The sequence below is a fragment of the Chenopodium quinoa genome, unplaced genomic scaffold (assembly GCF_001683475.1).
Source record: "Chenopodium quinoa cultivar QQ74 unplaced genomic scaffold, ASM168347v1, whole genome shotgun sequence".
Classification (NCBI taxonomy): domain Eukaryota; kingdom Viridiplantae; phylum Streptophyta; class Magnoliopsida; order Caryophyllales; family Amaranthaceae; genus Chenopodium; species Chenopodium quinoa.
Window position 1 is genome coordinate 1318465 of NW_018742770.1, and position 25543 is coordinate 1344007.

The 25543-nt window shown below is 35.0% G+C and overlaps 1 protein-coding gene across 1 annotated transcript; it reads left to right on the forward strand.

The window, feature by feature from the left end:
* Nucleotides 1-1108: 1108 nt before the first annotated feature.
* On the forward strand, nucleotides 1109-24201 carry LOC110724595 (DNA gyrase subunit A, chloroplastic/mitochondrial-like). The gene is made up of 27 exons (XM_021904008.1): nucleotides 1109-1651; nucleotides 2221-2290; nucleotides 2384-2449; nucleotides 3614-3715; nucleotides 3854-3898; nucleotides 3989-4087; nucleotides 4210-4296; nucleotides 7315-7385; nucleotides 11712-11820; nucleotides 11913-11975; nucleotides 14000-14065; nucleotides 14151-14239; nucleotides 14426-14474; nucleotides 16910-16996; nucleotides 17107-17200; nucleotides 19802-19872; nucleotides 19965-20054; nucleotides 20298-20423; nucleotides 20507-20664; nucleotides 21870-21951; nucleotides 22018-22182; nucleotides 22294-22395; nucleotides 23007-23143; nucleotides 23286-23406; nucleotides 23488-23542; nucleotides 23640-23739; nucleotides 23843-24201. The coding sequence occupies exons 1-27, from the start codon at nucleotides 1239-1241 to the stop codon at nucleotides 23964-23966; spliced, it is 2841 nt and encodes a 946-aa protein (XP_021759700.1). The 5' UTR covers nucleotides 1109-1238; the 3' UTR covers nucleotides 23967-24201.
* The last annotated feature ends 1342 nt before the right edge of the window (nucleotides 24202-25543 follow it).

Here is a 25543-nt window from a genome sequence, read left to right on the forward strand (position 1 = left end):
AATATATTAAGTCAACGCCTCTTGTTTCCAAAAAAAAAAAAAAAAAAAAAAAAAAGAAGCCAACGCCTCTTGCATTTTTCATGGCTGGAAAGAATTTTTTTAAATTTTATATCTTCTTAGCTATAGTATACATATCTCCTTATATAAGTTAAGATAATAAATTAAAAAAAAAAAAACAACACACTAAGGTCCTGTTCACTTTACCTTAAAAAAACAATATTAAGTAAAAATAATTTCATTTTAGTAAAAATAAGTCCAGTTCAGTAAAAATAAGTTCAGTTCAGCAAAAATAATTTCTGTTCAGTAAAAATAATTTCAGTTTAGTAAAAATCAGTAATTTCAAAGAAGAAATATAACATAGAATCAGTAAAAATAATTTCGGTTCAGCAAAAATAATTTCAGTCCAGTAAATATAATTTCAGTTCAGCAAAAATAATTTAAGTTCGGTAAAAATAATTTCAGTTTAGCAAAAATAAGGTGAAGTGAACGGGACCTAAAACAAATATAGAAATGACACGTGATTTATAAAAAGTAAAAATTAAATTTTCAATCAAATAGTGAATAAATAACAATCACTTTATGTTTCCCGTTAAAAAAACAATCACTTTATGTTGAATAATGAAGGCCTTGAGTTAAATGAATTAATCTACTTTGTTTGTAATTATCTACCTTTTATATGAAAACACAAACTATATACACCACATGTCTTCCTCTCCTCCACCATTTGAATTTATTTTATTATAATTTTTTCTTGAGAAAACTTTTATAATTTCTGTTGCCTTAAACACTCTATCTTCCCCATTCATCTCCAATATTTAAATCCCTTCAACATTCTGCTGCAATTATATTATTCATTTCCCTATTTAATTTTCATACAAGTAATTCTTTTCTTATTAAATTGATTGGTAGATTTAATCACCTATGCAACAATTAAAGTTTTTATTTTTCCTAAAACATTCATTGAGATTTGAAGGGACAAAAAAATTATTAACGGATTTTCTTTTCTAATATATAACCCGTGTAGGCACGGGCCAATAGGCTCGTTAAAACTAAAAAAGCATTATGAAAAAATTAAGTAACCAAAAAAAAAAAAAAAAAAATAAAAATTGGCGCGCAAAACCAAAAAGCATTAACATAAACATAAACCCTAATTTTAGGGTTTATTATCATCCAGACAATCTCTTTCCTCTCATTCTCTACTCTCAAATCCTTTCCATTTTCCCCCATTTTTCAATGGAATGAACATCCATTCCTTCAATTGCAATCTCCTTCCTTCAAATCCTTCTTCCATGGCTTTCTCTACCGCCGGCATTCGCCTCTTCCGCTGCTACAACCACCATTTATGGCGCTCCCCTAGTTTCGCCAAGCTTCAGCCATTCTCGGAGCTCCGTTTCTTCTCTGTCAAAAATCCTCGGCGTCCAACGATTCAAGCGAAGCGAAGAGAGGAGAGTGAAGCAGGGGTTGTTAATGGAGAAGACGGTAATGGTAGTGTTTCTCTTTTGGATAGGGGTATTAGTGGTGAGAGGATTGTACCTACTGAGCTTCATAAGGAGGCTACTGAGGCTTATATGGCGTATGCTATGTCGGTTTTGCTCGGCCGAGCTTTGCCCGATGTTCGTGATGGACTTAAGCCTGTTCATCGTAGAATTCTGTGAGTGTAGTGTTTTTTTTTTATTTTTAATTTGGTGATTTATTTTTGGGTAAATTCTGGAGAATTTATGCTTTTATTGTAGTTATTTGAACAGGATATTGAAATAATGACTTCATTTGACAAGAGAACTTGCAAAAAGCTGGTGTAGTGTACTTGCATTTGGTTGCATCGAGCTAGTTCGGCTTAATTTTATAGAATATAATCGCGTATAGTGTTCTTATATGGAGTACTTGTTCTCTAAATTGTTAGAAAGAAACCCATTTTCAACATTGTGCAGTGTAGTGTGTAGTTTGCATTAAGTGGCCGTTTGGTTCACCAAATTGGAATGGAATGGATTGGGAACCCATACTATGTTGTTTGTTTGGGCCTTTTGGGATGGTGTAGAATCCATTCCAATGTTTAGTTGAGCATTTAATGCTATGGAGTCTCATACTAATGGTATAAAACTCCATTCCAACCCCCTACAATCTCATTATGATTCAAAAGATTTGTGCTTTGAGGAGATTGCACACTTTAACTTATTCTTGAGACCTCAATATTGACTGGCTTGTATGATGTTCTGGGTGCAGATTTGCAATGCATGAATTGGGCCTTTCGTCTAGAAAACCTTTCAAAAAATGTGCTAGAGTTGTTGGAGAGGTTAGAAAAACTGAGCAGAAATCTGATTGATATCTTGAAATCTTTGTGCCCTTTGGCAAGCTGAACACTTCATATGATATGTTTACACTGAAGGTCTTGGGAAAATTTCATCCGCATGGAGATGTTGCCGTTTACGAGTCATTGGTGCGCATGGCACAGGTAAGACAGATACGTGCCATAGTTTCATACTATTCAGTGGATCATCAACTCTTTTGTTTCTTTAGGCTTTTAATTGGTCATAAGTTGTTGCAAGCTTTCTTTTGCTAATTATTGCTGTTGCATTGTTTGTCACCTTCTGAGTTAATGGAGGAAATCAGATGACGAGTTTGTCAATTATGTATGCCTTGCTCTAATGATCATCTCCATGTATTTAGGGATCTTGAGAAATGATATTCGGTCAATTTTGTCTGTGAAAATTGCCAAAAGTCATTTTGATGAAGAGTGTAACTTCAACTTCCAGCATGCTGTCATTGGTCTTCCAATGAGGACCTTATGTCTGTTAGCTTTATGATGAATGTTGATATATGACTGATCTTTCTTATAATCTGGAATTGAGTTTAAGTTTTTCATGTCAAAATGCATGTGGCATGTAGAAAAATTTCATTGTAATCTGAAGTGGCTGACAAGGTGGCGACTGTGGAGTGAATTCTAGAAGAGATGTTCTTTCAAGTGGGCCTAGAAAGAAAAGTCAAATGAGGCTTGGCTCTGTATGTACATTTGTTGAGTGCCTGTATTTTGGGTTTTAAGATCCAAGGATGATGCTTCCTCCAAATTTGTTTCATGTAAATCTATCATTGAAAAATGTCAAGGCATATTGTCTTTATTAGGCTTTTGAAAGAATCCTTTTTGAAATAATGTTGATCATTTATGCCTTTGGCAAGAGAACTTTTCTTTCTTTTCCATATAAAAGGACTTGTCTTTCTTGAAAAAGTGTTGGACACCTTTGTATGAAGATCTCTCAAGTATATTATTGACATGATAATTTTTGGCTTTGTATAGATATGTCTAAGTGCTAGTGTTATCATGATCATACTTTTTATGTCTGAGTGGTTATTCTTGTTGGCATGATGTTGGATTTATTGGTTAATGTAAACGGCCCAAAGCTAGACTTGAGAGAATATCTGTACTTACCTTTTAGAAATTAACTAAGCTCGAGCCACTGTTTGAAAACCACATTCTCATTCATTGAAGAAGCCATGCCTGCATTTTTATTAAGATGCATAGTCTTTATATGATTTACTCTGCTGCATGCTTCTTTCCTTGGCTTATGTATATGTTGAAATAACTCAAGATTCAACTGGAAACTTTTGCTTTGTTTTGAAGGATTTCTCTCTAAGGAGCCCACTCATTCAAGGACATGGAAATTTTGGTTCAATTGATTCTGATCCTCCTGCTGCAATGCGATACACAGAATGTAGATTAGAAGTAAACTCCTGTTATCTTTCTGCACCATGCTTTACCTTAAAGGATCGTTCTGATCATATTTGGTACACTCTCTGATAGTCTGCTTCAATGCTGCAAGGCTTTTAGGTATAACTCTTTTGTTCAATTTGTTTTTTGCAGGCATTAACTGAAGCAATGTTGTTGGCGGATTTAGACCTAAATACTGTCAGTTCTCCATCAAATCACTCTCAAGAGTTTATACTACCAACTCCTATGCTTTAGAATTTTACTTATAATCTATTGTTATTGATGCAGGTAGATTTTGTTCCTAACTTTGATAGCTCACAGCAAGAACCATCACTGCTTCCTTCTCGTATACCAAATTTATTGTTGAATGGTTCTTCTGGAATAGCGGTACTGTTTGTATTATGATCTTATCAATGTTTTTCATCCTCTCTGCACCTATACTTAGTATGTCGACTGGCTCAATTTTGTGTCAAGAATTTGAACTAACGCTGCTTTATCCTTATATCCAGGTAGGAATGGCTACAAATATCCCCCCTCATAATCTTGGAGAGTTGGTCGATGCACTTTCTGTGTTGATTCATAATCCAGAGGCCACAGTAAGTTCTACTCTTAAAGCCTCAAATGTTTTAGATAAACATGCCTCTAGTTTGATCTTTGATGCAATATGGTGGTGGTGTTTAGGCTTTGTACGCAATATCTTTTGGGTATATGTAAATTTTATTCCTCCTTGTTCTTCCCTTTGTTAGAGATTTCTCTGATAAACTCATAAAAGCTAGAACTTGTTGATGCCTCCACTTTGCCTCATGGATCTATGTAATGAAGCTTTTGTGGGAAGTCCAGGATTCATTACATGCTTCTGCAATGTTGTTTCTCTTTCATGTTGCAATGAATATAAGCTCAGAGTCTTTTGAGGCTTGGTTTCCATTTTCTGTTTTCCCCCTCTTTTAAATTATTAGATATATGCACACAGTTCGAAGTCCTCAAATGATGTACCAGAATTTAGGAATGTTTATTCTTCATGGTAATGAATGCTTTGCTTCTGCAGTTTAATCGATGGGTAATTATGGAAGTGAAAACTTGTGGAAGCAGTGATTTTATCTATATAGTTACCAAATACTCTTTAATTTCCTTTGATCTGAATTTGGCATATTGTTGATTGAGCTATTGGCTATTTGTATATCTTTCCATGCCTTGTAGCAATGTGATAACTAGCTCCTATACTATCTTATGAGTTCAAATCTATTCTTAAAATGTTTTTTATTTGACTTTTCCTAAACTTATTCGAGCTTATCTCATAATTTTTATATCATTATGAGAGAGTATGTAAAAAGTGGTTGGGTGTAAGAAAAAGGTGGATAAATTAAGAAAGTGTTAAAAAATGGGTGGGTGTATGAAAAGGTGGAAATAAAAGAATGAGGGGAAAGGTGTAAACATTGTGAGGTATGAGGGGTAAAGTAGTAAAAGGGTTTGCTAAAAATGGAATAAAGGAGATAATGTCTATAACATTTACTATTGGCACAAGAATTAATACAAATGAGAGTGTATGTAAAAAGTGGTTTGGTGTAAAAAAAAGGATAAATTAAGAAAGTGCAAAAAGATGGATGGGTGTAAGAAAAGGTAGAAATAAAAGAGTGAGTGGGAAGGTGTAAATATTGTGAGGTATGAGGGGTAAAATAGTAAAAGGGGTTTGCTAAAAATGGGATAAAGGAGATATGTCAAGAACATTACAAAACGGATAGAAATGAAATGTGTTAAGAACATATAAAAAGGAGGTGGTGTAAATTACTCTAACTTGTCTAGATTGATCTAATACTAAGGGGCCGTTTGTTAGGTCTTTGTCAAAGGGTAAGGGAATTAGTAGGGTTGATTCCCTTTGATGTTGTTTACCCTATTTTCTTTATCACTTTTCCCTAAAGTTCTCTTGGGCTGATTCCCATCTCCCTAGGATTTTTCATTCCCTTTCCCCACAACCACTAGTCCACTACCTACTCTCTCTCTCTCCAACAATGGTTCCCAATCTTAATCAACAACCGGTGGCCACCCTCAACCTATCATACCCGCCGTCGTCCTCCAATTTTCATCACTGTCATCCAATTCCGGCGACTGTCTTTCCTCTTTTCTCTACTCTTGTTATCCTTGATCATTTTTTTTTCCTTTTTCTTTTTCTTTTTCTTTTTGGGTGGTGTTGGTGAGCTGTTTTGGGAGGTACCTTGAGGACATATGGTGGTCCTTTGATAACCACCGTTTCCCCCCTCCCTTTTGGGTCCGAAAATGTGGGGTGGTTGTGGTCCTGGTGGGGTTTTGTGGTGTTGGTGGATTACGTAATGACATGGGAAGGTGCTGGTGGGGCTGGTAATGTGGGACTGGTAATTGTGGGGCGCTGCCGTACTTTTGTGGGGTGGAATCAAGATGGGGTAGAGGCTTGGAGGTAGTACAGCTGCAGAGACCAACTACTTTCTTCTTAAAAAAGTTATTCCCTTTCTCCTATGTATAAACAAACAACATATGAAACTCAGGTGAATTACATTCCTTTCCTTCTCTTTCCCTTTCTTGATGAAATAACCCTATGTGAACCAAACGCCCTGTAAAAGTAATACGCCCAATGATTAGTGATCAGTGTTGCTCTGAGCCTCTGGCTAATTCATGAGTATATACTACAATCTATGCAACAAGCCGTGTGTTCTGTGGTTATATTGTGCTTTATTGTGCTAATATGGTGGTTCTTTTTTTATTTTATTTTTTATTTTTCACAAGTATTTTTGGGTAAAAAGTGGCTTGAAGGTTTATAAAGAAAATCACCAACATAATTAAATTTTCTTTAATAGAAAAATTTAGCAACATTATCAATATATGTACATCTTTCCAAGTGTCCATCTTCTTTTAACTTGGTTTATAAAAAAAATTTACCTGCATTATCACCATCTTCTTTAGACGTAATTTGTCTTTAAATATTTATATGTCCCTCTATCAGTCTCTCTTACCCCCCCCCCCCCCCCCCTCTCTCTCTCTTCCCCTGATAATATTGTGTATCCTAGTAGGGTTCCCTAGTACCCTAGCAATTTCTCATAAACACATAAAGACTTAGTATATGAGTGTGTTCATAACTCATATTTATCTTCTGACATTATTTATTACTATAATATGTTTTGTTATTATCTCCTAGGTAATGGTTCTTCAATATTTGAATAATATAATTATATTTAGGCATTTGATTAATGAATCTTATGTAAAAGCATATTTCGAGCTTCTTTCAATGGTATAAAAATTGTTAATTTTCAAATTACCTAACAATAGCTATATTTAAATTACACTTTAGAGTTAACTTGAATTATTTATTGACAATCAAACACTATTATTCTCTTATCCTAACCATTATATATGTATATATATCTATTTTGATCAATCTAAAACTTGATATAATTTTTAGTTAACATTTATTTTAATAATATGCCACGGTTATGTGTTGTTCTATATGCTTTTGAAAAGTTCATAGCAGTTCTGTACAAGTTTTTCTTACTGTTATTTACATATATGTGAAAATAATTAACATTTTTTTTTTTTTTTTTTTTTTTTTTTGGTAAATCTATTAATCTTGTTTTGGGGCTTTTGTATAGCTTCAGGAGCTGTTGGAATCCATGCCAGCACCTGATTTTCCGACTGGAGGTCTTATTATGGGTAACCTCGGGTAAGCTTATGTTCATCTTTGTCATCTTCAAAATATAGTTTTATTTTTAATAGGAAAAGCACCCGTCCCTAATATTTAAGCTTGCTGTTTAGTTGCTTTTCTAAAAATGGTAAAGAGTTTTATGTTGCATGACTTCTCTGTCATTTGTGTATGATTATACAGCTTGTTCAGTTGAAACACCTGAAACAAGATGTTTGTTTGCATTATTTTCTGCATGGATAATCTTTACTGTATCATATCCTTTTTGTTTAGAATCTATAAATGAGTTTTCTTACAGTTAGAACACTCTTGTAGTCTAGTGATATACACAGTTCAAAAACATCAGGAAAATTCCTTGGGTTGTTTTTGTTGATGGAATTTATTAAAGTCACAATAATTGTTGCTTCATGGTCTTCAAGGGTAATGCTGGTGTAGAACATGACATTCCAAGTTGGGTCCTCGCTGGGTGTTATTGTAATATTCAATAACTATATCTGCTTATGAGATCTGTTGATGTTATGTGAAGTTATTTAAAAAAAAAAAAACCAATTATGAGGTTAGGAAAAAGAAAGTGGGTCATATTAGAGGCAATTGATTATTTTGGAAATTATAGCTACTGGAACTAAATTTTCAGGATTCCTTATCTGTTTCTTTATCCATATGGTGGCTGCGATATTTCTGTTACAGGCGAGAGAGTTATAGGCTCCTCTTGAATATTTACCGAAGTTGTAAATGATTTTTAGAGGATTCTTGTGTTCTCTTCCTACATTTTGAAGGGTTAAATGAATTTCAGAATGGCAATGAGATGGATAAATGTCTCTCTGGATCACCTTCAGTTGGGACATGCATGGATGTGGTTTGATGGGTGGGTACAAAAATGATGCATCTGGCATATCTACCCTGCTTGATTCCTGCTAGGTATCCTTTGTCTTTACTCTGTTGGGGGTTTAGGGGAGGGGGGAAGCTGGAGAACACTAGAATATCGCCGCTTGTAGTGATTAAAGTTTAAAGTACTTTGAGATTCAGACTTTGGAGTCCCTTCATGTTCCTCCCTTTAGACTACAGAAACATCTGCTGAATGGATCGGCAACATTTTAACATAACTTCTAATACAGGAAACAAAATATTTCTTGTATAAAATACCGGAAGAAGAAGTTAAAAAAATACCTGCCAATATTGTAAAATTACCTACTAATTTTGATGTGGTGGTTTTACTTGTCACTACTGTGGCAATTTAGCTGTCTAAAGTGCAAATTCATTTGGATGTAAATTGACGGTTTATGTCCCTTGAAAGAAAGGACATTAAAACAAAATAAATTAGTTTTTGATACCGTTGTTGGTAAGACAGACAATGGTGTAATCGTTTATTGGGACTTTTGGCAGTTACAGATTTCAGGGATAAATATTAATTTCTGTGGTCAGAATGGGTTAGATAAGGCCATTTGGATTTTTAGACAATATGACCATATTGGTTTGTGGGATCCTTCCCTGCACCCACTATGCCCCATTACCAGATCTTCTTTTCCCTTTATGTCATAGTTTTTTCCTCGTACCACCTAAGCCTGATTATTTATCTACATTTTGTGGTAAATATACCTCTTGTTTAATCCTTCCATTCTTTAGGAATCTTATTAAAATTCCTGTTTTTAAAACATAAATTCCTTTCCTTTTATATAGTAGTTTTCATTTTTTTTTTTTTTTTTTTTGGTTGACTTGTTTTTTGCATCATTTGTGACTGCTTCTTTTGCATTTCTTTTCTACTTTTTGCCTGTATTGCTACGCTTGCTTCAGGAAACACTTTGATAGATTTAGCTAAATTATCAATAAGATATAATTATTTAATCTCCAATGTTGCTTATGGATCACTCAAGCTCTTTCCCTTTCCTCCATCAAATGGAAGATGTTAAAAGTAGAAGAGCAGAGTATACAAGGAACAAGAATTTTTGAACGTATAGAAAAGAGGGGAAGAATAGAAGTTAATGTCATTGTGAAATATAATTCAATTAAGCAGAAATCTTTCAGGCAGATTCAACTATGTTCTCTGTCTCAACTATAGTATGTCAGCAGCAGAAAGCTCTTTCCCTTTCCTCCATCAAATGGAAGATGTTAAAAGTAGAAGAGCAGAGTATACAAGGAACAATGATTTTTGAACATATAGAAAAGAGGGGAAGAATAGAAGTTAATGTCGTTGTGAAATATAGTTCAATTAAGCAGAAATCTTTCAGGCAGATTCAACTCTGTTTTCTGTCTCAACTACAGTATGTCAGCAGCAAAGCAAATTAGGGCAGAAAGAACCAAACCTTAAAGGTTGAAACCAAATGCGAGAAATGATCATGTTTCTCCATCCGTAGTTACTTAATTTGCTAATCCCACCACAAACCGAAAAAGGCGAATTATACATGAAAGTGGTACATTTTGGTCTAATATTAGTGAATTGCATACCCATACCTGATCTCGTACTAGTGAATGACACTGAGAAAGTGAGAAGTATGAGTCCTCCTTACTCATATTGTATGCAAATGTTTATCTGATAAACTAAATATGATACAAATAAAAGGGAATAAGATGGGAAACAAAGGGACAGATGAGATAGGGAAGGGAAGAAGAGTTATGGAAGAAGCACGAGAAGGCAGAGAAAATAAGGGAATGTTATTCTGCTTGAATTAACTTGTGATAAAATAATCAGGGATGAAAAATATTTTTTGGTATTATAAGGTACCAAGGGAGATTGTTTGGTGGGCTTTAACAAGGAAAAGTGTTTCGCGGAAATATATTGACATCATTAAGGACATGTATGAGGGAGCTAGCATAAGTGTGCGAATCATTGTTGGGAAGACCGAAGAGTTCCCTATTACAATTGGAGTTCATCAAGGTTCTACATTTAGTCCTTTTCTTTTTGCTATAGTCATGGACGAATTGACGAGTTCAATTCAAGATGACATACCATGGTGCCTGATGTTTGCTGACGGTGTTGATTGATGAAACGAAAGAAGGCGTGAAAAGTAAGTTGGAATTGTGGAGACGGACTTTGCAGTCTCGTGGCTTAAGGTGAGCAGAAGTAAGACGGAGTATTTGGAATGTAAGTTTAGGGGTGTGAGAAAAAGTGAGGCAGGGATGATCACATTGGATGGGAAGATTGTCCAAGGTTTTGAGGTCTTTTGATATTTGGGATTTATTATTCAAAAGGATGGAGAAAAGGACGGAGATGTAGCTCATAGAATCAAAGCAGGTTGGTTGAAGTGGAAGAGTGCGTGAATAATGGATAATTGGATGGAGATGTAGCTCATGGGCTCAAAGCGAGTTGGTTGAAGTGGAAGAGTGCGACAGGTTTTTTTTATGTGATCCTAGCGTGCCTCATAGATTAAAGGGGAAATTCTACCAAACGACAATAAGGCCTGCATTGTTATATGGTACATAATGTTGGTCCGTAAAGCATTGCCACATGCATAAGATGAATGTGGTGAAAATGTCTATGTTGCGATGGATGTGTGGCCATACAAAAAAGGATCGATTTAGGAATAAGATAATTAGGAAGAAAGTAGGATTTACATCGATTGAGTACAGGACAAGGGAGAATCGCTTAAGATGGTTTGGCCATGTAAGGAGACCAAGTGACGCTCTGGTAAGAAGGCTTGAAGAATTGCAAAGTGTTAGGATTGCGAGAGGTAGGGAAAGACCTAAGAAAACTTGGAAGAGGGTGATTGCGAGTGACATGAGTGCTTTCGGGATAGAGGAAATAATGGTGTTGGATTGGGCGGTGTAGAGGATCGTGATTATATATATACTTTTTAAATTTATTTTAGTATTTAATTTTTATTATTTTATACCTCTAATGTTTTATGAATTGTATTGATTTCCTTTGCTAATGTTTTCTCAAACCTTTATGTTTTTTACTCCCAACGTTTTAACGACTCCTTGAAAACTTTCTTAAATCTTATTCTTGGTTCTATTTTAAAACTCCCTTATGCTTTTCATTTTTCTCACTTTACTCATCTTTTTTCAAACTTTTTCAAATTATTATCTTGTTTAGTCCCTTTTTTTTTTTTTTTTTTTTTTTTTTTTTTTTTTTTTTTTAATGTCGTACGGTTCCTTATGACGATTCATGTTAGCTAACCCCAAATCATTTTGGGACTAAGGCTTTGTTGTTGTTGTTGTAGTATTTGTTTCCTAAAACGATCAGGGAACCAATTGATAGAGTTAATACTAGAAATCAAAAATGTGTGGAATATTTAAAACAATTCAATAGTCTCTTTAGCAACTTCTTTTTGAAAAAATTAACTTTTATCATAGTCGTTATGTATTTGGTATTTCGGTTTATAACCTGGACTTCTCTCTAATGCTCTATAGAATCCTTGATGCATATCGGACCGGGAAAGGACGCATTGTCATAAGAGGAAAGACTGAGATAGAGCAATTCGATTCTAAGACTAAACGTACAGCTATTATTATAAAAGAGGTCTGCATCTGTCGTGGTTACCTTTTCTCTTTGAATGATATTTCCTATCCTCCCAAGTATGATCTAATTTGCGGTGTTTACAAATGAAACAGATACCATACCAGGCAAACAAAGCCACTCTAGTTGAGAAGATAGCTGAACATGTTGAAAATAAGGTAGCTTTTTCTTCCAACATGTGAACTGCATGGTCTATAAAGCATATAATTGGGAACTTGTACTATGTCCAATATGCGTGGATGAATAATTTTACCATATGCTCATGCCTTTATGCTAATGTTTATTTTTTTCAAGTTCCCAATCTCAATTGTCCTCTCTAAGTTGCTTATATGTGCTTAGATTTGTTTATTTGAGTAAAATTTTAAATTTCCCGGATGGCTACTAAAGATTGACCATCCAGCCAACCAGATGCTGTATAAATTGGTAGCATAAAGGCTATCAAACTAAAGATTTTTGTTTCGGTCCCTTGTTAAAATTGGTTGTTAACCTGCAAGGGTTACTGAATCACTGATCTGATGTTATAAAATGAGAATTGACTGTTTAACATACTCTTTTATTTTATTTATTTATTTATTTTTTGGGCCAAATTGGAATATTATTACCAGAAGGAGAAAAAATTTCAGCCTCGTAAGGCAAGACTGTAACAAGCACCAACATCCTAAACAGGCCACACAAACCCCAACTGGACTCAGAACTTTGGATGCCACCGTCTAGGAAAGGATTCACTCAAAGAAAAGGACCAGGAAAAATAGAAAACCATACATCAGTGCTATACTAACAATTTTCTATCCCTATAAGTACATCTGCAAGAAACATTATATTACATCTCCAAAAACAGAATCTGAAGACTTGCAACTGCCTATGAATATCAAAGTATTTCTCTGTATCCAAATGCTGTGAATAGCTTTTGTAAAATACATGGCCATTGACCCTTCCTTTTGCACTTGACTTTCAGCAATGCTTAATAAGCCATTGCTTTTCCTCAGTAAACCCCTGCACAGGCTCCCTGCAACCAAGGAAATCATTCACCTGTCTCCAAATGTTTTTAGAATAAGAACAAGCAAAAATCAAGTGAGACACGCACTAATTCTCCGTCAAACAAAAGAAGCAAAGAGTGTCACAAGGAACATGCCACAAAGTCAACCTGTGCTTAGCAACCAGCTTGTTCCACAAAGCAAGCCATGTAATAAAAAGACTTTTTGGGGAAGCCTTATTATGAGGAAACATCTCTTCCAATCCATCTTAGTACCCTGAGGTCACCATTATGAATGAAAGAGGACCATACACAAATACCATCAATCAACTCCTGGCACTTCAGAGTTTCATAACCCAAGAACATTTCTTAGGAATACCAGCAGACCATAAATTCTTGTTGTTGAAATTAATATATGCACTCATGTAATCCACATATTTTCAGCTTTGTGAGAAGGATCCCAAAGAAGCTTAACCACTGCAGATTTATTCCATTCACCCAAAGAAGTGATATTCTAGCCCCCACATACTTTGGGAAAATGGGAAGACACGTGTGCTTCTAGGACACCAGAGCTTTCCTGAAGGATTGCTTTTTCCTTTCCAGAGAAAACACCTTGAACCTAGCCTCCATTTCTCTCAAAATCTTCTTAGGAAAAATAAAAATTTGAGCCCAGTATGTTTGGATACCAAGCAACACACTCTTGACCAAATGAAGCCTGCCTACACAGGAGAGATCTCTAGCAGTCTACATACTCCTTCTGATCCAAGTCTTGGGTCATTTTAGCAGTTTTTACACATTAAGAAAATTACATAGGTATTGTAGAGTAGCATTGTTTTAATATTGGTAATATAAAGTGACATAATGTTATGTTATTATTTGATATAAAGTCAAGGAAAAGTTGGAATAAAGGCAAAGATCCAGTTGTGGAGGATGAGGAAGAGGTTGATAGATAACATGAATTAGCTGCCTGAAATTTTGAGTGCTGTTTATAAGCGCTTATGGGAATTTTACTGTGCTTATGTGACTGTGTGGACTATATCCTGATTCCTTATGATTATGGGAGGAATAATGTTTATCTTATTCTTCTGCTGGTCTTTTGTGTATCTAATGCCTAATATGCATGTAACTCTTAAATGGACTATAGGCTATTACATGCTGAATATTATTGCTAACTTGACATGTTACCGTTTCCATTATTTTTGTATGCAGAATTTAGAAGGAATAAGTGACATCCGTGACGAAAGTGATCGTTCTGGGATGCGTATAGTGATTGAGGTAGGGAATTGCTAGTGTTGGTAAGCTAAATCTATAATACCATATCGCTGATCCACTTATGCATATTATTATAACATTATTGCAGTTGAAGCGGGGAGCTGAACCTTCAGTTGTTCTAAATAACTTGTACCGTCTTACTGCACTTCAGTCCAGCTTCAATTGCAACATGGTTGGGTAAGTTCTGGTCTCCCTCATCATACTTCTCATCCACTGATGATTTTTGAAATTTATGAAAATGATGTAAAGTTGCATCTGTCCTTGCTAAATTGACTTTTGATGTGCTTTTTCCTTTTGATGAATTAACTAGATCACTTCTTTTCTGAGGCTTCCTTTGATAATTAATTATCATTAAATGTACAGGATTCTTAATGGACAACCTAAACTGATGGGCTTGAAAGAGTTGCTTCAGGTAATAATTTGATTCTGTTATTTACGTTTAGAATTTACTGCCTCTGTTTTTATTTTTTTTTTAATTTTTATTTGACGCGTATTCCTTTTTGGGAAGTTTTTTTTTAGTTGACATGTATTCCTTTTTGGGAAGCTTATTTTTGGTTGGCCCCACTACAAACTTGATTAAATAAGCTAAAGCACATGGTCTACCCACTTGCTTTAACATTCTCTCTCCTCTCTTTAAAGTGTGCCTAAATTGAACGTGTCATCTAAATTGAAACAACGGAAGTGTTTTCTTTAGTATGTATTGGCTAAGTATGCCTTTTAGCTAAATAACAAGTCCTCTGACCTTATTTAGGGAATCTAACAGTAACAAGTGCACATATTTCATAATCTTCATATTTGAACAAAATAGTGCAAAGAAAAGCTAAAACTCTCTTTCAAGTACATTGATCTCTTCCCCATTCATAAGTTTGTTGACAGAACTAACATAAATTATCTACATTATTCTTTTCTTAAAGGTAGGATCTTAGCAGTGTATGCCTGCACCTAATGATTTATAATTGGAGATAAACAAAGTCATTCAGATGGTCCAATCTCCAATGAGAAATTATTCATCAGTCTGGGCAATTAACTTTGTTGATACTATCATGGACATGATCTAGCTGAATCGGTGATTCAGTTTCCCTCACTTTGTGGAGGTCCTAGCAGGTTGCATCTGTGTGCTTTCTAGAAACTACCCTTAAAAGTACTTATGGGATACTAGTATTCAGTATGTACATGACTGACATTTTCTCTTCTGATATCAATACTAAATTACAAATATAAAAATAAAAGCACATGCCACTGTTGGGTGAAGGGAGATCTATATTTATGCAATGCTCCTTGTAACCATTTCAAAAAACTGTTTTCACTCTTTTTAGCATATGCTCATTGAATGTAATTTTTAAATGGAGTATTGAAGGATAAAATAAATTCTGAAAACAGTAAAGAGGTGGTGAAACATTTATATGAGCAGTAGGAGCAAGAACAGGGTTGGGGAACCGGGGGGGGGGGGGAACTGGGGTAAAACTTGTGGTCACTATCATAAAATAGATATGTAAATACTCCCTCCGTCCCTTAATGATAATCCCTTATGGACAATTTTCACGGGAATTAATAAACATAAATAAGTAGTAAAAGTACATTGGAAAGGTAAATTCACATTGGGTATGCAAAAAAGTAGAGAGAGAAAGTAATAAAAGTACATGGAAAAGCAAAATCTACATGGGAAAGTTAAATTTGCACAAATATTGTTGCAAATTTGAGGGAATTTTGGTAAAAAATTAATATTAATGGTACTTGATAAAAGCAAATGGAACTATCATTTTGGGACTTAAAATTGGCCATAAGGGACTATCAATAAGGGATGGAGGGAGTATGTATTAGTTTGTAAATACTATGGTCAGTGATATGCTACAGCTCCTGCAATGATCTAAACAGGTCCTTAAAGAAAATGAAATTTGGTACTAGGAGTTTTTGGTCTGAAGATATTAGCATGTCAATCTTTATCTTCAAATTATTCCTAATCATATTACATAACGGGACTACATAAAATAATCTTCTCTAGGTAATAGATCATTCCAGTTTGTATAAAGATATACTGTAACTTAATTTGATGTAGTATATTGAGGTGTGCTATGACTGCTATCCCTTATCCTACATACATTTGATATTCTTATTTCCTTCTGCCTGTATTTGTGTAATTTCCAACATAGCTCATTTACTATGAAGTGATCTTAGCCATTCGTTTGTCCTCCAAGGGCTCATATTATAAGCTGCCTGGGTATATTTAGAAGCAGCTACCTTATAAATGGGGGACAGTAAACTTGTAAGAAAAAACTTTTTCCTATAGAAGTATCAAATGATGAGATTTTCTCTCTCCTCTTGCACCTTTTTGAGCATATTAATCCTAATGATTAACTTAATCATTATCTAACTTTGGGTAAAAATGACGATTGAAAACCTTGACTTCATTTAACTTAGTAATTTTATTGCTTTCCCCCAAAAACAAGTATACATCTTTCTCTTGTATATTGATTTTCCCCAAATGTTCCCAAACCCCAAAAATTGAGCACCTTGGAAAGTGAGCAATTTTCCGAAAGTTGATTGTTTAAGTGAAGAGATGAAGGTTATTCATCATTATTGGAGGATCCAGCCGTTTAATACAAACTTAATTAAAATATTCTTCAATAAATTGTACTTGACCATACAATCGATTGTAGAAGGGTCACTGTGATATCTAATGGAGCCTGGCTTTGTGTAGAAACTGGGATTTAATGGTGTCTGTTAAGCTGTGTTTTGTTTAGAATATAAATGCATGATGGACAGTTTCCAACACTTTCCGGTTTTGTAAAACGATACTAGCTACTTGTTTTGAGCTCATCTCAGATTTTGTGAATTTTAATCTTGCAGGCATTTCTTGAATTTAGGTGCTCAGTAGTTGAAAGACGTGCTCAGTTTAAGCTTTCACAAGCACAGGCGAGACAGCATATTGTGGAGGTACTTTAAAATGTTAAAGCTTGAAATGTTTCCTTATGTGGTTTCCTTGTATATGTAGCTTGTGTTTGATTTTTTTTTTTTTCCTTTTTCCCTTGTGTTTCTATATAAAGGGTATCATTGTGGGGCTTGATAATTTAGATGAAATTATTCAAGTAATCAGGAAAGCATCAAGCAATGCAATGGCATCAGCAGATTTGATGAATAGTAAGCTTCTGATACCTTGTTTGCAATATGTTAAATCACGTCAGGTTGTTGTTCTTTCCAGTTTAATGTACTATTCTTTGATGGAAGGTGACGGGGTGTGTGAAACAGTTCCACGTATATAATGTAATATAATCTTGAATTTGCAATTTGTATATAACTTATGGTATGCAATTACAAGGAAAAAGGCAGAAGTTTGCCTATTGTCCCATGTCCCTAGGGCTCCTCTTCGTAAAAACATGCATCTTCAATCCCTGTCCAGTGAAGGACTAATAACTGCACCTCTCTTAGCCACGGGACCCTATATATAATCCCATCCTCCCTTCCTCTTCTTTCTCATTCAAGTCCCTTTGATTAATTTGCTTTTTATATATTTGTTTGGCCTTATTGTTCTTATGTAGTTTTTGCGCAAACAATTGGGTGTTGATGACTGTATCCATAGAGCCTATTGACCCTGAATTATTATGTCATGATTAATAAATTAATGCATTGACTCATTGAAAGTTCGCTAATATGTAAGTTTTGTAACCTGCTGGTACTAGGTAGCTGAGTGAGCAAGAATGAGGGATTATGATCTGCTAATGGAGGTGGGAGGAGAATTAAAAAAAGAAGAGAGAGGAAAGATAGGAGAGAAAGAAACAATAGATTGGTGATATGGTAATTTTAGTTGAGGCAGAGTGGGGTAGGGTATAAACAGGTCCAAGGAGATGGGTAGTGGGGGTATAGAGAAGAGTTTTTTCTTGTCCAAGTAGTAATGAAGCCAACAGGGGCAGGACTGAATTGGAAAGAGGGAAGAATAAGGAATGGAGGGAGTACTTAATTTTAAGGGAATCATTTCTGTCATGCGACAAGTAACAACTGTGTTAACGATACATACTCGTCTCTAGAAACTGGATTTTGATGACCTAAATGCTGTTTAAGGGATGTTGGAAAAGAGGGGTTGATTTTAGATTTGTTTGAACCTTTCTTCTGAGTTTATATTTGGGAGGGCATCTTGTATGAGTGTGTGTTTATTTTCGTCAACAAATTAGAATTCAGTTACACTTGTATATGGTAGAGTTTACCTCTGATGATCTTGAAGGGACTATCAACAAATAAGCAAATAACTTCTGAAAGAACTGAAAAAATTAGGTAAAAGTGCTTGAGATTTGTTTATAGGCAAATTTGTCAAAAATTACCTTATTTTTGTGCTTGTTTTGTGAACTAGTACCTTATTTGAAATTTATATTTTTGTTTAATAGTACCTTAAATTCATTTCTTATACAAAAGTACCTTGTTTCATTTTTCCAGTGCAAAAGTCAAATTTTAAGCTATTGAGCTTTTTTACTACTCCTATTTTTGTGTGGGTGAAGCTCACATCTGATCTCTGTTTTTATATCTGTCTCTTCCAAATTTCTTCCCTTCTTAATCGTCTTTCTTCTCACTCTGTTTTTTCTTCCTTTTTTCCCCTTCCTTTTCCCTTTGTTATCTTCTGATTAAAAGCAAGTCATTCAATAACAATTAAAAGAGCATGAGCAATGTAGGTGTTTTTGGTGGTATGAACTTGTTCCAATTGTGTTACATATCTGGACGTTTAGGGTTAAATCCCTTTCTTTGTTGGATGGAAAAGGATGTTTGCTGTGTTAATTGTAAGTATGATATATGATATTAAATAAAAACTAGAAGAAAGTATAAATTTGATTAAACTATTCGATTCAAGTCTTTGAAAGTTCATTGAAAAAACCTTGTTAGTTTCCAGCATTTTGCTTTACAAAAAAAAATTGAATTAAAAAGAAAGGAAAAACTGTAGGGAGAAAGAACTCAAGGAAGACGATCAAAAGAAGCGACAAGGATGAACAGATGGATAAGAATTGGAGCCAATACATTAGAGGGAGAGGGAGTTTACTGTGCGAGGTAAAAAAAATATAAGAAGGGAGTGTTAAGTGTTACACACACTAATAAAAAGTCGAAAAGAAAAAGTCATTTGCCGGAAAATTGACTTTTCACCGGAAAAATGAAACAAGGTATAGTTTTAAAAAAGACGATGATGTTTAAGGTACTATTTGACAAAATAAATCAATGAAGAGAGTGTAAACTAAGATTTTTTTCTAAGACATTTTCCTTTTTTTTATTTTTTATTATTTTTTTATTTTTATAATACCTCCTTTGGTTTTTTAGTTTACGTGTTTTGACTTTTGGCACTATTAAGGTTACTTTGACTTATATTAGTGATTTAGTCTAAAGATAAATCATAGTCATTCGAGGTTTATTTAGATTTGGCTTAACATCTATGCGAGGTTTACTTACATACTACCTCAGTATCTCTGGTTACTCTTTCTGTTTTTGTCCATTCCTTTGAGTTGGTTGCACTTCTTCTCTCATCCATTTCTGGTTAAGTTTTCTACACTTTTACCCCTACCTACATCACATGCAACACTCTCTTTTCTACTTTTTTCGTATAAATACATTTTAAACACTCTCTTTCCTATTTTCTATTACATAAAACTCCAGTTATAATATTATCTCTCCTACCCTCTTTAATCTTTGTGCAAATAGTAATTGTAACTAACTCAAAGGAACGGATATAGTATGTGATTAATGATATTAATGTGTCCACTTTTGCAGAGTATAGTTTGTCTCAGAAACAAGCTGAAGCTATATTGGATATTAATCTAAGAAAGCTTACTGTTCTTGAGGTGCGGTGCAAATCTTTCTCCAAACATTAGTATGCTAGGCTACATGCACCTGTTATTTGTATACTTAAAGTAAATCTTTCTGATGCTGCCAGAGAAACAAATTTGTTGATGAGGGTAAATCCCTGATGGAACAAATCTGTAGATTGGAAGAGTTATTGTCGAGCAAGAAACATATTCTTCAGGTAAAGACAGAAATGTTGTTCAATATTCTTGTGTTCTATTATTTACACATTGCTCCTTCAACTTCCATTGGTCAATATGGAATTTCCAAACTATTTTTAACCGAGAACTTTTTAAAAATTATTATAATCTATCACACTAGGAACCTTAGTTTTATGCTCTTCTCATATGCCTATTGCTTTGTCAAGTGAAGAATACTAGTCTAACTGCAAAGTTGCTAACCTTCTGTATGTGCTATGTTGTAGTTAATTGAACAAGAGGCTATTGAACTGAAGAACAAGTTTGCAACTCCCAGGCGCTCCATGCTGGATGATGACGAAGGTGGTCAGGTGGATGACATTGATGTTATTCCCAATGAAGAAGTGATCTTGGTAGTTAATTTGTGCTGTACTTCCTTCGTCTTATTTTTCCTCTTGCTGAATATTCAATCTTATTGATACCCTTTATATTCCAGGCTATCAGTGAAAAGGGTTATGTTAAGAGAATGAAACCCAACACATTTGCTGCTCAAAGACGTGGAACTATAGGTAAATCTGTTGGGAAAATGCGAGTGAATGACATGATGTCTGACTTCCTTGTCTGCCATGCTCATGATCATATACTTTACTTCAGGTATGAATATTCTTCTAGCAGTTCAATGTATTTTGTCCTCATGAGTCATGATTGGACTTAATTTCATGCATCCTTAGCCTTGAATGCTTCATGGAAATCTCTAGTTCAGGTCCTCTATTTGATCGTATGCGTTTTTCTTTTTATTTTTATAAATATTCATTTTTAAGCACCAAAAACACTATGCAAATTGTATACTGATGGTCACTCGAGCAATAATATGCATCATTGGAAAGGCTCTTTGTCATTTTTTTGAGTCAATAATATTATGTTAGTGTTTTCCTATTAGTTAGTGACATCAATTCTGTATATAATATTTGGTTATCTAAAATAACTTCCCAAACTGAATTTTTTTGGTTGGTAATATATAAATAAGAATGTTATCAGAAAGACAATATGGGAGTCTCATCCATATCAGTAGGAAAATGATATATTCAGCAATATATGAAGCTAAAAAATAAAAGGAAAGATTAAAGTTAATCAAGCTGATACATGGAATAGAGACTTTAAATTCTCAATAATTATATGCAGTCCCAATCAATATGTAGATATTTAAAGGTGGGTTCCAGATTTTCTGTTATATTTTGTATGGCTGTTTTCATTTTGATTGAGAGAACACACTCACGCACTCTCTCTCTCTCTCTCTCTCTCACACACACACACACACACACACACACACACATACCTAATGATACACTAGGAACTTTTTCTGTAGTTTTTTATAGGTGGGTTCCAGATTTTCAATATTATTTTTTTATGCTTGTTTTCATTTCTAAGAGAACACACACCCCTCTTTACCCTACGCACATACGTCATCAGGTTAGGAGAATTTAGCTGGTTCCTTGCATAGACTTTACCATAACAACACAGATCTGAATGGAACTGACCTTATAGGAATGCAGGATTGATTTTATCCAGACTACACAATTTCCACGTCTACTTTAACCACCCACTACTACCAAGCCTTGGATCAACCTGACTATAATTACTATCTTGGTTGTTCTAGAAGGAACAGTATGCAAGAATATCTTCATGGCCAGCCATTCCTTTCTTGCGGTTGTTCCCTTGTTTGGCATTGATTTCTCTTAGGACTTGCTCCTCAACTCTTTCAGATTTGCCTGTTATCTGTGTGTGTGTGCGCGCGTGTGTGTGCATGTGTGTAGGCAGCTGTTTTAATATTGAATTGGTATGCATGATTTGTTTTGCAGTGATAAGGGTATCGTGTACTCTGCCCGTGCATATAAAATTCCGGAATGTACACGCACTGCTGCTGGCACACCTTTGATACAGGTACATGTAACTATTTAGTTTGCATGGAATATTTGTGGTATCTTCTGATTTCTATTTGGATGTCAGATCTTGTCATTGTCAGATGGTGAAAGAATAACATCCATCATTCCCGTGGGTGAATTTGTTGATGACCAATATCTAGTAATGCTCACAGCCAATGGGTACATCAAGAAAGTGTCGCTGAACTATTTCTCATCAATCAGATCAACAGGAATAATTGCTATACAGTTGGTCTGTCTTCTCTTATGCATTATCTGCTATTCAATATTTTAAGTATTACTTTCCATTCAGCAAGTACGAGTAGCTAGGTTTTAACTATATGCTCTGCGTGTTATTTGACAGGTTCCAGACGATGAATTGAAATGGGTACGGTGTTGCACAAATGATGACCTAATTGCAATGGCTTCCCAAAATGGAATGGTCATTCTTAGCTCTGGTGATACTGTAAGTTGCATAGATTGTTCCACGTATCTAACAGTGTATGAAATTCATGACTTTATTTGGCCCCTAAAATGTGAAATTTAATGGTTTGATCTGGTCACTTTCAGTCCATTACTAGGGCCAAAGTAGTTATGCTTGGAAACTAGTGCTTTCAATAGTACTTATAGCTCTTCTGTTGATGCGAGGAGCATTTGGAATATGCTATAATACCATTTAGCAGTTCAATTCATAATAGATCTACTAGCTTACTCAGTAGGTAGTTTTAGGTTTGTTACAATTATTAAATATACATGATTAAACTGAAAGTTTATAAAAACAGCATACTAACCACTTGGCATGCCACTTCTGAACTGTTTACTCTACTGAAGCTATTGAAACTGAACATACTAGCAATTTTTAGTTTATGTTTGCTAAGTACCAACTTCTTAACTCTTTCTGGACATACTTTTTGTTATGAAGTTGCATCTAACCGCTACAAGGCCTATAATAATCTGGATATCTGCACTTTCTGTTGTGCGCTTAAATACTCGATCATGCTGCAGTGATGCTGTTTACAATAATGAAAGGCATGCCTTGGATGTTGTTTACTCATGTTGTCGTACTATTGGTTCCAGATTCGATCCCTTGGAAGAAATACAAGAGGTACAACTGCCATGAAACTAAAAAATGGGGATAAGATGGCAAGCATGGATATCATACCTGCAACATTTAGAAAAGAGTTGGACCGAAATGTGGATGAATATGGTATATGGTAAGATTATCTGCACCTTATTGAGGCATTTGAAGAGTTGCTTATACTTTTCCTTGTGGTCTTCAATATTAGCTTCCTTACCTTAGATTGTATAGTAACTCTGCAAGTGTGCAGCTTGTAAGAATGTGTTTGTTTGATGCAGGAAGAAGGGAACGAGTGGTCCATGGCTTCTTTTTGTTTCAGAAAGCGGCTATGGGAAGCGGGTTCCATTGAGCAGCTTCCGCCTGTCACCCCTCAATAGGGTTGGGTTGATTGGATATAAAGTAAGTTGGATCTACTTGAACAATTACAGCGGATTTTGGTTTGGGTATGATTGTAAATATGTATCTCATGTGCATTTTCAGTTTGCATCTGAAGACCAATTAGCTGCTGTTTTTGTAGTAGGATTTTCACTCTCAGGTAATCTTGCATTTAAGTATGCTATACTCTTTTCTAACCTTTTCATGCGTATAAATTTGACTCCTATTAACTTTATACTCTTGCATCCCTTTGGCAGAAGATGGAGAAAGCGATGAACATATCATATTGGTTAGCCAGAGCGGAACCATCAACAGGATTAAAGTTCGTGATATCTCGATACAATCACGTTATGCCAGGTAACTAAAAGAATTCTGGTGTTGAGTGCAGTCTTGGCCAAGATAATTTTGATATTAGTGTTGGCTTGATGATCTAAACATGTTTCTTATTTTCTTCTGTCAGGGGTGTTATTCTCATGCGGCTTGATCATCTTGGGAAGATTCAGTCAGCGTCTTTGATTTCTTCAGCAGTAGGTGAGCCTGATGAAGATGAAGTTGTTCAACTACTAGGTGAAATTGCTGGATGAGGAGTTCAAACACTTTGTGTATTATATGCAGAAAGACTGTCCATTTTTGTATTGGATCTGTATATAAATTAAAAAACTGTGGTTTTGGTGCATACTAGTATATAACATGTCTTCTAGTGTCTCGTTGCAGTTTGTTTTAGTCCTAATCTACCATGTTAATTTTTGTGTACGGAAATGTTTGCCTCTTTTCTTTTTTTGCTGTTCAATTGCATCTCCGGACTAGGGGCGGTTATGATGCGGGTCCAACTCAAGTTTGACTTGTCTCAAACTCTTAGCTAGACTCTATTTGAAAACATTGGATCTTGAAAAGTTGAAGCTCAACTTGAATGAGAGATGAATTTAACTCAAGATTAGCTTTTAGAAATGAATACTTTTTAAATGAAGTTAAGTTACATTTTAAAATACGAATTAATCTTTTTAAATGAAGTAAAAAAAATTATGTAGAATATGATTAGAGTTTTTCGAATATGTATATGTTGAGTTGGGTTAGGTACACAATTTGAAACCAATCGATTATTTCAGTTGTGCTTGGTTTTTTTTCCTTGCATATAAATCTCAATGTATAGCCAAATAATCATGTGAAAATGGTGCATTAATTTAAATGGTGCAATTCTCTAAAAAAAGAATGTTGGTTCAGAATTCTGATGAGGGAATGCGAGGGAACCTAATCTTGACGTGGGGAGATTAGCTGCTCGGTACGACGATGAGGTTCAACCTCGGAAGACTTGATTTCAGTTTTTAGTGGTCATGATTTCTACTAGCCAGGCTCCCAAAGTCAGATTGCATAATAAAATATATTTTCAAAAATAGAAATGGGCCAACGAGTCCAAATCACAGCTACGTCGTGTGCGATAGGCTTTTTAAGTCCTTCAAGTTTGTTTAAGTCTCGAAAAAAGCGTTTAAACATTTTTCGGATTTTAATTTTTGCTTATTTTTGTATTAGGGCTTTGTTTAGACTATTTAAACGTTTTAGTTGTCTTTAATATAGAGGTGTCAAATCGGGTATTCAAGTTGAGTCCAGGTCGGGTCATGTCAGGTTTCAGGTCAAATTCAAGTCGGTTCATGTCGGTTTTTTTTTACTTACAACTCGGGTTCAGGTCGGGTTGGGTTAAGTTCGATTCGGATTATGACAAGTTTTATATCTTTTCGGTTGCAGTTCGGGTTCGATTCGAGTCAATTTTGGGTTGGGTACTGTTTTGGGTTCGGTTTGTGTCAAGTCGAGTTACAAACAAGTTTGAAGCAGGTAAATATTGGTCGGATGAACTTCAGGTCAGGTTGTTCTTAGACTCGGGTCGAATTTTAGTCAGGTTGGGTAAAGATAAGTTATGAAGATTAAAGCACAATCAAGCCAGGTCATTTTTAGGCTCACCAGATTAAGATGTCAATTCGAGTGATCGAGGCAGGTTCGACGTGGTGGGGTCAAGTCGGGTCAGGTTGGGCTTAATTTCAAACATGACTCATTGACTCATGTTAAATTATTGGGTCCATGCGAGTCAATTTGAATCGGATATTTTTTCGGGTCGGTTTCAGATCGGGTTAGTCAGGTTAGGTTTTGACACCTCTAGGCTTGTGTCAAA

Coding starts and splice junctions, on each gene's coding strand:
- LOC110724595 (XM_021904008.1), top strand. CDS start 1,239: ATGAACATCCATTCCTTCAATTGCAATCTCCTTCCTTCAAATCCTTCT. Junction 2,450..3,613: donor CATTGGTGCGCATGGCACAG/GTAAGACAGATA, acceptor TTTGTTTTGAAG/GATTTCTCTCTAAGGAGCCC. Junction 3,899..3,988: donor CGGATTTAGACCTAAATACT/GTCAGTTCTCCA, acceptor TTATTGATGCAG/GTAGATTTTGTTCCTAACTT.